The 15692-nt window shown below is 53.9% G+C and overlaps 1 protein-coding gene across 1 annotated transcript in view; it reads left to right on the top strand.

The window, feature by feature from the left end:
- LOC116938365 (uncharacterized) overlaps window positions 1–15007 on the top strand; it is a 33242-nt gene extending 18235 nt beyond the window's left edge. Inside the window, exons 6-8 of the mRNA XM_032945480.2 lie at window positions 7520–7716; window positions 9692–10240; window positions 14106–15007. Of these exons, the coding sequence (XP_032801371.2) occupies window positions 7520–7716; window positions 9692–10240; window positions 14106–14180 (821 nt within the window). The 3' untranslated portion in view covers window positions 14181–15007. The remainder of the gene's footprint in view (window positions 1–7519; window positions 7717–9691; window positions 10241–14105) is intronic.
- Window positions 15008–15692: the final 685 nt, after the last annotated feature.

Below are 15692 nucleotides of genomic sequence, written 5' to 3'. Positions count from 1 at the left end.
TGGTGCCTTGCCCAGATCTTTCAAGGATTTGTGAGCTCCTCACACAATCCAGCCTGGTTAAACCCAGGATGGATCGTAGGCAGGCCAGCCTAAATGTTTCACACCAGCGAAGATGTTCCATTAGGGGGGTCCACGTTTCGCAAGCGTAGAGAAGGGAGGGAATGACCGTGGCTGAGAAGACTTGACGCTTAGTGCGGAGCGACAGACTAGGTAGCTTCCACACAGCGTTACGCAACCGATGAAAAGATATTGCCGCTCGACTGATTCGGAGTGAGACCTCTGCTGTTAAACTGGAGCCGGTCATAAGCACACTGCCCAGGTATGGGAAACTCTCCACTCTCTCCACAACTGCCCCATCACCGATTGGGAGTTGTGGGGGTGGAGTGTCCGCTGGTACAAAATACCCAGGCAGGTGCTTAGTTTTGGTGGGGCTGATGGTAAAGCCCCACCTCTTAGTGGCACGCTCCAGTCTCAGCAGCAGCGTCTCCAACTCCTCCTCTGAATGAGCAGCTATTACCAAATCATCAGCATACATGACGTGGTTGAGCAATAAGGAGCCATCCCTTGACCGCACCCGGGCATCGATCAGCCTACCATTATATATGTACCATATGGAGATTCCCCCGGTACAGCTATTGAAGGCTTCACGAACTACATGGTCAAAATAGATGTTAAATCATGTGGGAGCCAGAGGACATCCCTGTCGCACCCCAAGGTGTACAGGGAATGGCTCTGACTCCCGGCCACGTAGTTTTACCCGGGCCCGCTCACCATCATGAAGGTCCTTAATGATCATGAGCAGAGGGTCAGGTACTCCAAAAGCATGAAGAACAACCCAGAGCCCAGGTCTACTGATGGTATCATAGGCCTTGACCAGGTCAAGAAAGCAGATATGTAGGTCTTTTTGGAATTCCCTACACCTCTGCTGTAGCAGACGGACAGAAAATATGGCATCTTTGCAGGACCGCCCTTTCCTGAAACCGCATTGGGGCTCCGCAAGCCTCTCCTCAGCGTGCCTGGCAAGGCGATGTTGAATAATCCTTGCCAGGACCTTTCCCGGCACACTGAGGAGTGAGATGCCCCTGTAGTTGTTACAGTCTGTGCGGTCCCACTTCTTAAAAAGGGGGACCACCAGGGCATCCTTCCAATCCTGCGGAACCCGTCCAGTGGTCCAGACTGTTGTTATGATGTCATATAGGGCAGTCTGTGCACAAACGCCGCCCTCCCTCAGCATTTCGCTTGGGAGATCATCTCTGCCCGCTGCCTTTCCTGGTCTCAGACTCCGGATCGCCTTCAGTACTTCCTCAACAGATGGCACCTTAGCCAGCCACTCACAGGGGGTGACTTCTTCCAATATTTGAGGCACCGCAGCCTCAGCAGGGTCATCCTCACTTTGTGCCGCGATGTTTTCCCGATTGAGGGATTTTCCCTCCCCCAGGACCTCACAGAAATGCTCAGCAAATCTGCAAACCTGTTCCTGGGGGTCGAAGATTGGGTCACCGTTTTTTCCCCTAATGATGGTAATAGGTGTGGCGCTGCAGATTACTTTTTTGATGGAGTTAAATAGAGATTTGTGATCACGGGCCACTGAGGCAGACTCCATCTCCTCAGCAACCCGCGACCACCACCCATCCTTGCAGCACCTCATGGCTCTCCGAAGTGGGCCTGTCGTTTTTTCTCAACCATCCTGAACACCTCCTCTGTCAGCCAGGGTCTCTGGGGAGGTCTGGACCGTGTACCCAAAGCAGCCATTGCAGCTGCATGAGTCACAGTCCTAAACCTCGCCCATTTACCCTCGACATCAGGAGGAGTCAGGGACGATGCCAATCCCAGCCGCAAGCAATGATGAAATTCTCGCTTGCAACTTTCATCAGATAACTGAGACCAGGCCACTTTAGGTTGGAATGGGTCCTGGGTGTACACCCACCACCGGAGTTGAAGAATAGCAGGCACATCTTGCAGATGACTAGTCGGATGGTCAGAAGGCAGATCAGCTCCACGGTAGGTCCTGGTGTCAAGGACATGGGCTCGCATCCGCTGGTCCGTCACTATCTAGTCCAGCAGATGTTCTTGCTTGGACCCGGCATGCATCCATGATGTTGTGTGGATGCGCCGATGCCGGAACAGCGTGTTGGTAATTACTAGCCCATGGGCTGCACAAAAATCTAGCAGCCTTTTACCGTTGTTATTGAGCTGATCTGGCCCATGCCCTCCAATCACTCCAGACCAGGTGCCAGTATCATGACCAACTCGGGCATTGAAGTCACCCAACATGATGACTCTATCCCGAGGGGCCACTTTAGCCAGCACCTGTAACAGGAGGTCATAGAAGTCATCTGACTCATCGGCTTTGCCTGCATCCCTCCACGGATGTTCATCTTCGGTGGGGGCATAAGTAACCACGACCACCATTCCTCGCCTCCAGTTGATGGGAAGGCGAGCCCAAAGTAGCCTGGGACTTACAGCTTCCCACACCTCACCGCCATGTTCCCACGCCCCTTTATTCTTTTGTTCAAAAGAAGAGCCACACCCTGTTGTTTGGCAGTCTGCTGCCCCGAGTAGAGGACTGTCCACCCCTCATAGTGGCAGGAGCCAGAGCCGGTCCACCGGACCTCCTGAATGCCACATAGATCCAGGCGGTACCGGTCCAGCTCCCGACAGAGGAGTGGCAGCCTCTCCTCCGCAGTGAGTGTTCGAACATTCCACGTGGCCACCCGTAGTGGTTTTTCGTTGTTTCTGGAGGAGCCCCGAGGGTAGATATTCAATCTCCTGGCTCCGCCAATTGGGGTTTGGCCAGGAGACGTCATAGACGCCTGGCCTCCCGGGGCCTCCGGCACAAGCTTATTAGTTATATATTCTTAATTCGTGGTTTAGTGGTAATTAATTGAAGGTGGAGGGGTTACCAGCCCCTCGCATCCATCCAGAGCCCCCGTTTAGCCCCTGTGTGTGTATGTAGAGGAGCCAATCAAAATTGGACCTCCCCCCACAGCACTGTCCACGACAGAGTTGCCCGTCCGGCACACACACCTACACACACACCTACACACACCTACACACACACCTATACACACACCTACACACACCTACACACACCTACACACACACCTACACACACACCTACACACACCTACACACACACCTACACACACACACCTACACACACACACTTACACACACACACACACCTACACACACACCTACACACACCTACACACACACCTACACACACACACACCTATACACACCCGTGGCACCTCCTGGCGACCTCCTGCCAGCGGGCATTCGACACTTCATCTGGCGTTAAAAGTGCACGTAGCCTGGCACAGGCGCCCTGGTTATGTCATCGCCACCTAATGGCGAATGGCAGTTGTTGTGAAACGTGTGTTCATGTATATGTGTGTGTACGCATAGGTGTATTTACGTGTGTGTTTACGAGTGTGTGTACGTGTGTGTACGTGTGTGTGTGTACGTGTGTGTGTGTACGTGTGTGTGTACGTGTGTGTACGTGTGTGTGTACGTGTGTGTGTACGTGTGTGCGTGTGTGTGTACGTGTGTGCGTGTGTACATGTGTGTGTAGCAACGAAAAGCCACTACGGGTGGCCACGTGGAATGTTCGAACGCTCACTGCAGAGGAGAGGCTGCCACTCCTCTGTCGGGAGCTGGACCGGTACCGCATGGATCTATGCGGCATTCAGGAGGTCCGGTGGACCGGCTCTGGCTCCTGCCACCATGAGGGGTGGACAGTCCTCTACTCGGGGCAGCAGACTGCCAAACAACAGGGTGTGGGTCTTCTTTTGAACAAAAGAATGAAGGGGGCGTGGGAGCGTGGCGGTGAGGTGTGGGAAGCTGTAAGCCCCAGGCTACTTTGGGCTCGCCTTCCCATCAACCGGAGGCGAGGAATGGTGGTCGTGGTTACTTATGCCCCCACCGAAGATGAACATCCGTGGAGGGATGCAGGCAAAGCCGATGAGTCAGATGCCTTCTATGACCTCCTGTCACAGGTGCTGGCTAAAGTGGTCCCTCGGGATAGAGTCATCATGTTGGGTGACTTCAATGCCCGAGTTGGTCATGATACTGGCACCTGGTCTGGAGTGATTGGAGGGCATGGGCCAGATCAGCTCAATAACAACGGTAGGAGGCTGCTAGATTTTTGTGCAGCCCATGGGCTTGTAATTACCAACACGCTGTTCCGGCATCGGCGCATCCACACAACATCATGGATGCATGCCGGGTCCAAGCAAGAACATCTGCTGGACTACATAGTGACGGACCAGCGAATGCGAGCCCATGTCCTTGACACCAGGACCTACCGTGGAGCTGATCTGCCCTCTGACCATCGACTAGTCATCTGTAAGATGCGCCTGCCATTCTTCCACTCCGGTGGTGGGTGTACACCCAGGACCCCATTCCAACCTAAAGTGGCCTGGTCTCAGTTATCTGATGAAAGTTGCAAGCGAGAATTTCATCATCGCTTGCGGCTGGGATTGGCATCGTCCCCGACTCCTCCTGATGTCGAGGGTAAATGGGCGAGGTTTAGGACTGTGACTCATGCAGCTGCAATGGCTGCTTTGGGTACGCGGTCCAGACCTCCCCAGACACCCTGGATGACAGAGGAGTTGTTCAGGATGGTTGAGAAAAAGCGACAGGCCCACTGTCATCGGCTACAGAATCCCACGTCAGAGAATGAGGAGGCTTACCGCAGCCTTCGCTCGGAGGTTCGGAGAGCCGTGAGGCGCTGCAAGGATGGGTGGTGGTCGCGGGTTGCTGAGGAGATGGAGTCTGCCTCAGTGGCCCGTGATCACAAATCGCTATTTAACTCCATCAAAAAAGTAACCTGCAGCGCCACACCTATTACCATCATTAGGGGAAAAAACGGTGATCCAATTTCCGACCCCCAGGAACAGGTTCGCAGATTTGCTGAGCATTTCTGTGAGGTCCTGGGGGAGGGAAAATCCCACAGCCAGGAAAACATCGTGGCACAAAGTGAGGATGACCCTGCTGAGGCTGCGGTGCCTCAAATATTGGATGAAGTCACCCCCTGTGAGTGGCTGGCTGAGGTGCCATCTGCTGAGGAAGTATTGAAGGCGATACGGAGTCTGAGACCAGGAAAGGCAGCGGGCAGAGATGATCTCCCAAGCGAAATGCTGAGGGAGGGTGGCGTTTGTGCACAGACTGCCCTATATGACATCATAACAACAGTCTGGACCACTGGACGGGTTCCGCAGGATTGGAAGGATGCCCTGGTGGTCCCCCTTTTTAAGAAGGGGGACCGCACAGACTGTAACAACTACAGGGGCATCTCACTCCTCAGTGTGCCGGGAAAGGTCCTGGCAAGGATTATTCAGCATCGCCTTGCCAGGCACGCTGAGGAGAGGCTTGCGGAGCCCCAATGCGGTTTCAGGAAAGGGCGGTCCTGCACAGATGCCATATTTTCTGTCCGTCTGCTACAGCAGAGGTGTAGGGAATTCCAACAAGACCTACATCTCTGCTTTATTGACCTGGTCAAGGCCTATGATACCATCAGTAGGCCTGGGCTCTGGGTCGTTCTTCGTGCTTTTGGAGTACCTGACCCTCTGCTCACGATCATTAAGGACCTTCATGATGGTGAGCGGGCCCGGGTAAAACTACGTGGCCGGGAGTCAGAGCCATTCCCTGTACACCTTGGGGTGCGACAGGGATGTCCTCTGGCTCCCACATTATTTAACATCTATTTTGACCACGTAGTTCGTGAAGCCTTCAATAGCTGTACCGGGGGAATCTCCATATGGTACAGATATAATGGGAGGCTAATCGATGCCCGGGTGCGGTCAAGGGATGGCTCCCTATTGCTCAACCACGTTATGTATGCTGATGACTTGGTAATAGCTGCTCAGTCAGAGGAGGAGTTGGAGACGCTGCTGCTGAGACTGGAGCGTGCCACTAAGAGGTGGGGCCTTACCATCAGCCCCACCAAAACTAAGCACCTGCCTGGGTATTTTGTACCATCGGACACTCCACCCCCACAACTCCCAATCGGTGATGGGGCAGTTGTGGAGAGAGTGGAGAGTTTCCCATACCTGGGCAGTGTGCTTATGACTGGCTCCAGTTTAACAGCAGAGGTCTCACTCCGAATCAGTCGAGCGGCAATATCTTTTCATCGGTTGCGTAAGGCTGTGTGGAAGCTACCTGGTCTGTCGCTCCGCACTAAGCTTCAGGTCTTCTCGGCCACGGTCATTCCCTCCCTTCTCTACGCTTGCGAAACGTGGACCCCCCTAATGGAACATCTTCGCCGGTTAGAAACATTTAGGCTGACCTGCCTACGATCCATCCTGGGTTTAACCAGACTGGATTGTGTGAGGAGCTCACAAATCCTTGAAAGATCTGGGCAGGGTCCCATCGGTGAGCTCCTCCGGCAGGCAAGGCTGCGATGGCTGGGTCATGTAGCCCGCATGCCCAGCCACCGCATGCCGAAACAGCTTTTGTTTGGCCGGATTGAGGGGGCTAAGCGGGCGCGGCACGGGCTAGAGAAGAGATGGAGTGATGTGGTACAGGAGGACGTGGAGCTGAGTGGACTTGCCGATGACTGGTACCAGCGGTGTCAAGATCGGCCTCTGTGGAGGAGGCTCGTGAAGGATGCTACTGGGCAGTTGGAGGCAGTCGCCCTCCAACAACAACGGAGGGCGGAGGAGCGACGCTCACAACAGCGAGCGGAGCGCCGGGTGGCTAAAGCACAGCAGGTTGGCACAGTAGGGGGCACAGGTGGTGCATCAGCCAGTCATCTCAGTCAGTCGACCCGTGGCACCTGGGTCTGCCCCGTGACCTCCTGCCAGCGGGCGTTCGACACTTCACGTGGCCTCAGGGTGCACATAGCCTGGCACAAGCGTCGTGGTGACGTCACCGCCACTTAGTGGCGAATGGCGGTTGTTGTTGTTGTTGTACGTGTGTCCGTGTGTGTACGTGTCCATGTGTGTGTGTACGTGTGTGTGTGTGTACGTGTGTGTACGTGTGTGTGTGTACGTGTGTAAGTGTGTGTGTTCGTGTGTGTACGTGTGTGTGTGTACGTTTGTGTGTACGTGTATGTGTGTGCGTACGTGTGTACGTGTGTGTGTGTACGTGTGTGTGTGTACGTGTGTGTGTGTACGTGTGTGTGTGTGTACGTGTGTGTGTACGTGTGTGTGTGTACGTGTGTGTGTACGTGTGTGTGTGTACGTGTGTGTGTGTACGTGTGTGTGTGTACGTGTGTACGTGTGTGAGTGTGTACGTGTGTGTGTGTACGTGTGTGTGTGTACGTGTGCACGTGTGCGTGTGTGTACGTGTGTGTGTGTACGTGTGTGTGAGTGTGTACGTGTGTGAGTATGTACGTGTGTGAGTGTGTGTGTGTACGTGTGTACGTGTGTGTGTACGTGTGTGTGTGTGTTCGTGTGTGTGTGTACGTGTGTGTGTGTGGTACGTGTGTGTGTGTACGTATGTGTGTGTACGTGTGTGTGTACGTGTGTGTGTGTGTGTACGTGTGTGTGTGTGTGTTGGCGATATCCCACAGGGGACCTCTGGAGCTACGACTTTGCGAGCGCCCAGTTTGTGGTCTCCCCCGAGCCGGACGTCAGCGCCTACAGGCTGGACCCAGGGCACCACCGCTACCTGGTGCTGGCCACCGACGGAGTCTGGGATGTCCTCACGCCCACAGAGGCCGTGGCGCTCTGTCATCGTGCGGACGCACAGCAGCAGCAGCGAGCACGGGCACGTCTACATACACACACACACGTCTACATACACACAAACGTCTACATACACACACACACGTCTACATACATACACACACACGTCTACATACACTCACACACGTCTACATACACGCACACACGTCTACATACACACACACACGTCTACATACACACACACACACACGTCTACATACACACACACACATATACACACACGTATACACACACACACACGTCTACATACACGCACACACGTCTACATATACACACACGTCTACATACACACACACGTCTACATACACACACACATCTACATACACACACACACACGTCTACATACACACACACACGTCTACATACACACAAACGTCTACATACACACACACACGTCTACATACACACACACACATCTACATACACACACACACGTCTACATACACACACACACGTCTACATACACACACACACGTCTACATACACACACACACGTCTACATACACACACACACATCTACATACACACACACACGTCTACATACACACACACACATCTACATACACACACACACGTCTACATACACACACACACGTCTACATGCACACACACACACGTCTACATACACACACACGTCTACATACACACACACACACGTCTACACACACACACACGCCTACATACACACACACACGTCTACATACACACACACACACGTCTACATACACACACACTATACACTTACACACGTCTACATACACACACACACACGTCTACACACACACACACGCCTACATACACACACACACGTCTACATACACACACACACACGTCTACATACACACACACTATACACTTACACACGTCTACATACACACACACACTATATATACACACACACACACGTCTACATACACACACACGTCTACATACACACGTCTACACACACACACGTCTACATACACACACACGCGTCTACATACGCACACACGTCTACATACACACACGTCTACATACACACACACGTCTACATACACACACACGTCTACATACACACGTCTACACACACACACGTCTACATACACACACACGTCTACACACACACACTATACATACACACACACACGTCTACATACACGCACACACGTCTACATACACACACACATCTACATACACACACACACGTCTACATACACTCACACACGTCTAAATACACGCACACACGTCTACATACACACACACACGTCTACATACACACACACACACGTCTACATACACACACATATACACACACGTCTACATACACACACAAGTCTACATACACACACACGTCTACATGCACACACACACGTCTACATACACACACACGTCTACATACACACACACACACGTCTACACACACACACGCCTACATACACACACACACGTCTACATACACACACACACGTCTACATACACACACACTATACACTTACACACGTCTACATACACACACACACGTCTACATACACACACACGTCTACACACACACACTATACATACACACACACACACGTCTACATACACGCACACACGTCTACATACACACACACATCTACATACACACACACACGTCTACATACACACACACACGTCTACATACACACACACACGTCTACATCCACACACACACATCTACACACACACACGTCTACATACACACACACACACGTCTACATACACACACACGTCTACATACACACGTCTACACACACACACGTCTGCATACACACACACACGTCTACACACACACACTATACATACACACACACACGTCTACATACACGCACATACGTCTACATACACACACACATCTACATACACACACACGTCTACATACACACACACACGTCTACATACACACAAACACGTCTACATCCACACACACACGTCTACATCCACACACACACATCTACACACACACACGTCTACATGCACTTACACGTCTCATCCTGCAGGCCAGCGGTGGTGGTGGTGCCGGTGGTGGTGGTGGTGATGTCGGTGGTGGTGCCGGTGGTTGTGCTGGTGGTGGTGCCGGTGGTTGTGCCGGTGGTTGTGCTGCTGGTGGTGCCGGTGGTTGTGCTGCTGGTGGTGCCGGTTGTTGTGCCGGTGGTGCCAGCAGCAGCAGCAGCGGTGTAGACCTGACGCTGGCGCAGGCGCTGGTGGCGGAGGCGCTGTCCCGCTGGCACCGGCTCGGCACCAAGGCCGACAACGTGAGCGCCGTGGTGGCGCGGCTGTGCCCGTCGGCGGCGTCGCCGGCGCCCCGGCTCGGTGCCGACGGCGCCGCCGGCGCCGTGCTCGTTGCCGGCGGAGGAGGAATGGTCGCTGGTGGTGGTGGTGGTGGCGCCGTCCGTGCGTCAGCCCTGGCCAGGAGTGGAACCGAGGTTCTACGAGGGCCGGGCACCGAGGAGCTACCCAGCAACAACAGCAGCAGCAGCAACAACAACAGCAACAGCAGCAGCGGCAACAGCAGCAGTGGGAAGTTCACTCCACTGCTGGCTGACCTGGTGAGGGCACCGTCACGATGCGTGGTGTGTGTGTGTGTACATGTGTATGTGTATGTGTGTATGTGTGTGCGTGTGTACGTGTGTTTGTGTGTATGTGTATTTGTGTGCGTGTGTATGTGTGTTTGTGTGTATGTGTGCGTGTTTGTGTGTGTGTACGTGTGCGTGTGTGTGCGTGTGTTTGTGCGTGTGTGTACGTGTGTTTGTGTGTATGTGTGTACGTGTGTGTGTGTTTGTGTGTATGTGTGCGTGTTTGTGTGTGTACGTGTGTGTGTATATGTGTTTATGTGTGTTTGTGTGTATGTGTGCGTGTTTGTGTGTGTACGTGTGTGTGTGTGTATATGTGTTTGTGTGTGTATGTGTTTGTGTGTATGTGTGTTTGTGTGTATGTGTGTGTGTTTGTGTGTACGTGTGTGTGTGTGTGTGGATGTGTACGTGTGTGTGTACGTGTGTTTGTCTGTAAGTGTGCGTGTGTTTGTCTGTCCAGCGAAACGATCCCCTACCTCATTGGTGTCGGACGGTAATGCTGTGACTCTGTGTGTGGTGAGTCTATGGGTCTTTGTGTGTGGTGAGTCTATGGGTCTCTGTGTGAGTGAGTCTATGGGTCTCTGTGTGTGGTGAGTCTATGGGTCTCTGTGTGTGGTGAGTCTATGGGTCTCTGTGTGTTGTGAGTCTATGGGTCTCTGTGTGTGGTGAGTCTCTGGGTCTCTGTGTGTGGTGAGTCTATGGGTCTCTGTGTGTGATGAGTCTATGGGTCTCTGTGTGTGGTGAGTCTATGGGTCTCTGTGTGTGGTGAGTCTATGGGTCTCTGTGTGTGCTGAGTCTATGGGTCTCTGTGTGTGGTGAGTCTATGGGTCTCTGTGTGTGGTGAGTCTATGGGTCTCTGTGTGTGGTGAGTCTATGGGTCTCTGTGTGTGGTGAGTCTATGGGTCTCTGTGTGTGGTGAGTCTATGGGTCTCTGTGTGTGGTGAGTCTATGGTTCTCTGTGTGGTGAGTCTATGGGTCTCTGTGTGTGGTGAGTCTATGGGTCTCTGTGTGTGGTGAGTCTGTGGGTCTCTGTGTGGTGAGTCTATGGGTCTCTGTGTGTGGTGAGTCTATGGGTCTCTGTGTGTGGTGAGTATATGGGTCTCTATGTGTGGTGAGTCTATGGGTCTCTGTGTGTGGTGAGTCTATGGGTCTCTGTGTGAGTGAGTCTATGGGTCTCTGTGTGTGGTGAGTCTATGGGTCTATGTGTGTGGTGAGTCTATGGGTCTCTGTGTGTTGTGAGTCTATGGGTCTCTGTGTGTGGTGAGTCTCTGGGTCTCTGTGTGTGGTGAGTCTATGGGTCTCTGTGTGTGATGAGTCTATGGGTCTCTGTGTGTGGTGAGTCTATGGGTCTCTGTGTGTGGTGAGTCTATGGGTCTCTGTGTGTGCTGAGTCTATGGGTCTCTGTGTGTGGTGAGTCTATGGGTCTCTGTGTGTGGTGAGTCTATGGGTCTCTGTGTGTGGTGAGTCTATGGGTCTCTGTGTGTGGTGAGTCTATGGGTCTCTGTGTGTGGTGAGTCTATGGTTCTCTGTGTGGTGAGTCTATGGGTCTCTGTGTGTGGTGAGTCTATGGGTCTCTGTGTGTGGTGAGTCTGTGGGTCTCTGTGTGGTGAGTCTATGGGTCTCTGTGTGTGGTGAGTCTATGGGTCTCTGTGTGTGGTGAGTATATGGGTCTCTATGTGTGGTGAGTCTATGGGTCTCTGTGTGTGGTGAGTCTATGGGTCTCTGTGTGATGAGTCTATGGGTCTCTGTGTGTGGTGAGTCTATGGGTCTCTGTGTGTGGTGAGTCTGTGGGTCTCTGTGTGTGGTGAGTCTATGGGTCTCTGTGTGTGGTGAGTCTATGGGTCTCTGTGTGTGGTGAGTCTATGGGTCTCTGTGTGTGGTGAGTCTATGAGTCTCTGTGTGTGGTGAGTCTATGGGTCTCTGTGTGTGGTGAGTCTATGGGTCTCTGTGTGTGGTGAGTCTATGAGTCTCTGTGTGTGGTGAGTCTATGGGTCTCTGTGTGTGGTGAGTCTATGGGTCTCTGTGTGTGGTGAGTCTATGAGTCTCTGTGTGTGGTGAGTCTATGGGTCTCTGTGTGTGGTGAGTCTATGGGTCTCTGTGTGTGGTGAGTCTATGGGTCTCTGTGTGTCATGAGTCTGTGGGTCTCTGTGTGTGGTGAGTCTATGGGTCTCTGTGTGTGGTGAGTCTATGGGTCTCTGTGTGTGGTGAGTCTATGGGTCTCTGTGTGTGGTGAGTCTATGAGTCTCTGTGTGTGGTGAGTCTATGGGTCTCTGTGTGTGGTGAGTCTATGGGTCTCTGTGTGTGGTGAGTCTATGGGTCTCTGTGTGTGATGAGTCTGTGGGTCTCTGTGTGTGGTGAGTCTATGGGTCTCTGTGTGTGGTGAGTCTATGGGTCTCTGTGTGTGGTGAGTCTATGGGTCTCTGTGTGGTGAGTCTATGGGTCTCTGTGTGTGGTGAGTCTATGGGTCTCTGTGTGTGGTGAGTCTATGGGTCTCTGTGTGGTGAGTCTGTGGGTCTCTGTGTGTGGTGAGTCTATGGGTCTCTGTGTGTGGTGAGTCTGTGGGTCTCTGTGTGGTGAGTCTATGGGTCTCTGTGTGTGGTGAGTCTATGAGTCTCTGTGTGTGGTGAGTCTATGGGTCTCTGTGTGTGGTGAGTCTATGAGTCTCTGTGTGTGGTGAGTCTATGGGTCTCTGTGTGTGGTGAGTCTATGGGTCTCTGTGTGTGGTGAGTCTATGGGTCTCTGTGTAGTGAGTCTGTGGGTCTCTGTGTGATGAGTCTGTGGGTCTCTGTGTGTGGTGAGTCTATGGGTCTCTGTGTGTGGTGAGTCTATGGGTCTCTGTGTGTGGTGAGTCTATGGGTCTCTGTGTGTGGTGAGTCTATGAGTCTCTGTGTGTGGTGAGTCTATGGGTCTCTGTGTGTGGTGAGTCTATGGGTCTCTGTGTGTGGTGAGTCTATGAGTCTCTGTGTGTGGTGAGTCTATGGGTCTCTGTGTGTGGTGAGTCTATGGGTCTCTGTGTGTGGTGAGTCTATGAGTCTCTGTGTGTGGTGAGTCTATGGGTCTCTGTGTGTGGTGAGTCTATGGGTCTCTGTGTGTGGTGAGTCTATGGGTCTCTGTGTGTCATGAGTCTGTGGGTCTCTGTGTGTGGTGAGTCTATGGGTCTCTGTGTGTGGTGAGTCTATGGGTCTCTGTGTGTGGTGAGTCTATGGGTCTCTGTGTGTGGTGAGTCTATGAGTCTCTGTGTGTGGTGAGTCTATGGGTCTCTGTGTGTGGTGAGTCTATGGGTCTCTGTGTGTGGTGAGTCTATGGGTCTCTGTGTGTGATGAGTCTGTGGGTCTCTGTGTGTGGTGAGTCTATGGGTCTCTGTGTGTGGTGAGTCTATGGGTCTCTGTGTGTGGTGAGTCTATGGGTCTCTGTGTGGTGAGTCTATGGGTCTCTGTGTGTGGTGAGTCTATGGGTCTCTGTGTGTGGTGAGTCTATGGGTCTCTGTGTGGTGAGTCTGTGGGTCTCTGTGTGTGGTGAGTCTATGGGTCTCTGTGTGTGGTGAGTCTGTGGGTCTCTGTGTGGTGAGTCTATGGGTCTCTGTGTGTGGTGAGTCTATGAGTCTCTGTGTGTGGTGAGTCTATGGGTCTCTGTGTGTGGTGAGTCTATGAGTCTCTGTGTGTGGTGAGTCTATGGGTCTCTGTGTGTGGTGAGTCTATGGGTCTCTGTGTGTGGTGAGTCTATGGGTCTCTGTGTGTGGTGAGTCTATGGGTCTCGGTGTGTGGTGAGTCTATGGGTCTCTATGTGTGGTGAGTCTTTGGGTCTCTGTGTGTGGGTAACTCCCCACCCCCTCCCTTTCCAGGGCTGCAGCCAGGAGGAGATTCCCAGCAAGCGCAGCCGCAGGAGCGGTCCTCACGAGGGCACCGCCTCAGACTAGCACCTCAGACTAGCGCCGCAGACTAGTACCTCAGACTAGCGCCTCAGACTAGCACCTCAGACTAGCGCCTCAGACTAGCGCCTCAGACTAGCGCCTCAGACTGGTGCCTCAGACTAGCACCTCAGACTGGCGCCTCAGACTAGCGCCTTGGACTAGCGCCTCAGACTAGTGCCTCAGACTAGTGCCTCAGACTAGCGCCTCAGACTGGTGCCTCAGACTAGCACCTCAGACTAGCGCCTCAGACTAGCGCCTCAGACTTGCGCCTCAGCCCAGCGCCTCAGACTAGCGCCTCAGACTAGCGGGGACCCCGGTAGAGGGACCCTGGGACCCTGGTAGAGGGACCCTGGTAGAGGGACCCTAGTAGTGGGACCCTGGTAGAGGGACCCTGGTAGAGGGACCCTGGTAGTGGGACCCTGGTAGAGGGACCCCGGTAGAGGGACCCCGGTAGAGGGACCCTGGTAGGGGGACCCTGGTAGAGGCCTGGTAGTGGGACCCTGGTAGTGGGACCCTGGTAGTGGGACCCTGGTAGTAGGACCCTGGTAGAGGGACTCCGGTAGAGGGACCCTGGTAGTGGGACCCCGGTAGAGGGACCCCGGTAGAGGGACCCTGGTAGAGGGACCCTGGTAGAGGGACCCTGGTAGTGGGACCCTGGTAGAGGGACCCCGGTAGAGGGACCCCGGTAGAGGGACCCTGGTAGAGGGACCCTGGTAGAGGGTCCCTGGTAGAGGGACCCTGGTAGAGGGACCTTGGTAGTGGGACCCTGGTAGAGGGACCCTGGTAGAGGGACCTGGTAGAGGGACCCCAGTAGAGGGACCCTGGTAGAGGGACCCCGGTAGAGGGACCCTGGTAGAGGGACCCTGGTAGAGGGACCCTGGTAGAGGGACCCTGGTAGTGGGACCCTGGTAGAGGGACCCTGGTAGAGGGACCCCGGTAGAGGGACCCTGGTAGGGGGACCCTGGTAGAGGGACCCTGGTAGAGGGACCCTGGTAGAGGGACCCTGGTAGTGGGACCCCAGTAGAAGGACCCCGGTAGAGGGACCCCGGTAGAGGGACCCTGGTAGAGGGATCCTGGTAGAGGCCTGGTAGTGGGACCCTGGTAGTGGGACCCTGGTAGAGGGACCCTGGTAGAGGGACCCTGGTAGAGGGACCCCGGTAGAGGGACCCCGGTAGAGGGACCCTGGTAGAGGGACCCTGGTAGAGGGACCCTGGTAGTGGGACCCTGGTAGAGGGACCCTGGTAGAGGGACCCTGGTAGAGGGACCCTGGTAGTGGGACCCTGGTAGAGGGACCCTGGTAGAGGGACCCTGGTAGAGGGACCTCGGTAGAGGGACCCTGGTAGAGGGACCCTGGTAGAGGGACCCTGGTAGTGGGACCCCAGTAGAGGGACCCTGGTAGAGGGACCCTGGTAGTGGGACCCCAGTAGAGGGACCCCGGTAGAGGGACCCCGGTAGAGGGACCCTGGTAGAGGGATCCTGGTAGTGGGACCCTGGTAGTGGGACCCTGGTAGAGGGACC

This window comes from Petromyzon marinus, unplaced genomic scaffold (assembly GCF_048934315.1).
Source record: "Petromyzon marinus isolate PM22_M1 ecotype Great Lakes invasive population unplaced genomic scaffold, UKy_Petmar_22M1.pri1.0 PM_G_Scaffold_15, whole genome shotgun sequence".
Lineage (NCBI taxonomy): Eukaryota > Metazoa > Chordata > Hyperoartia > Petromyzontiformes > Petromyzontidae > Petromyzon > Petromyzon marinus.
Note: the sequence above shows the minus strand (reverse complement) of the source record. Positions and strands in the feature narration are given on the sequence as shown.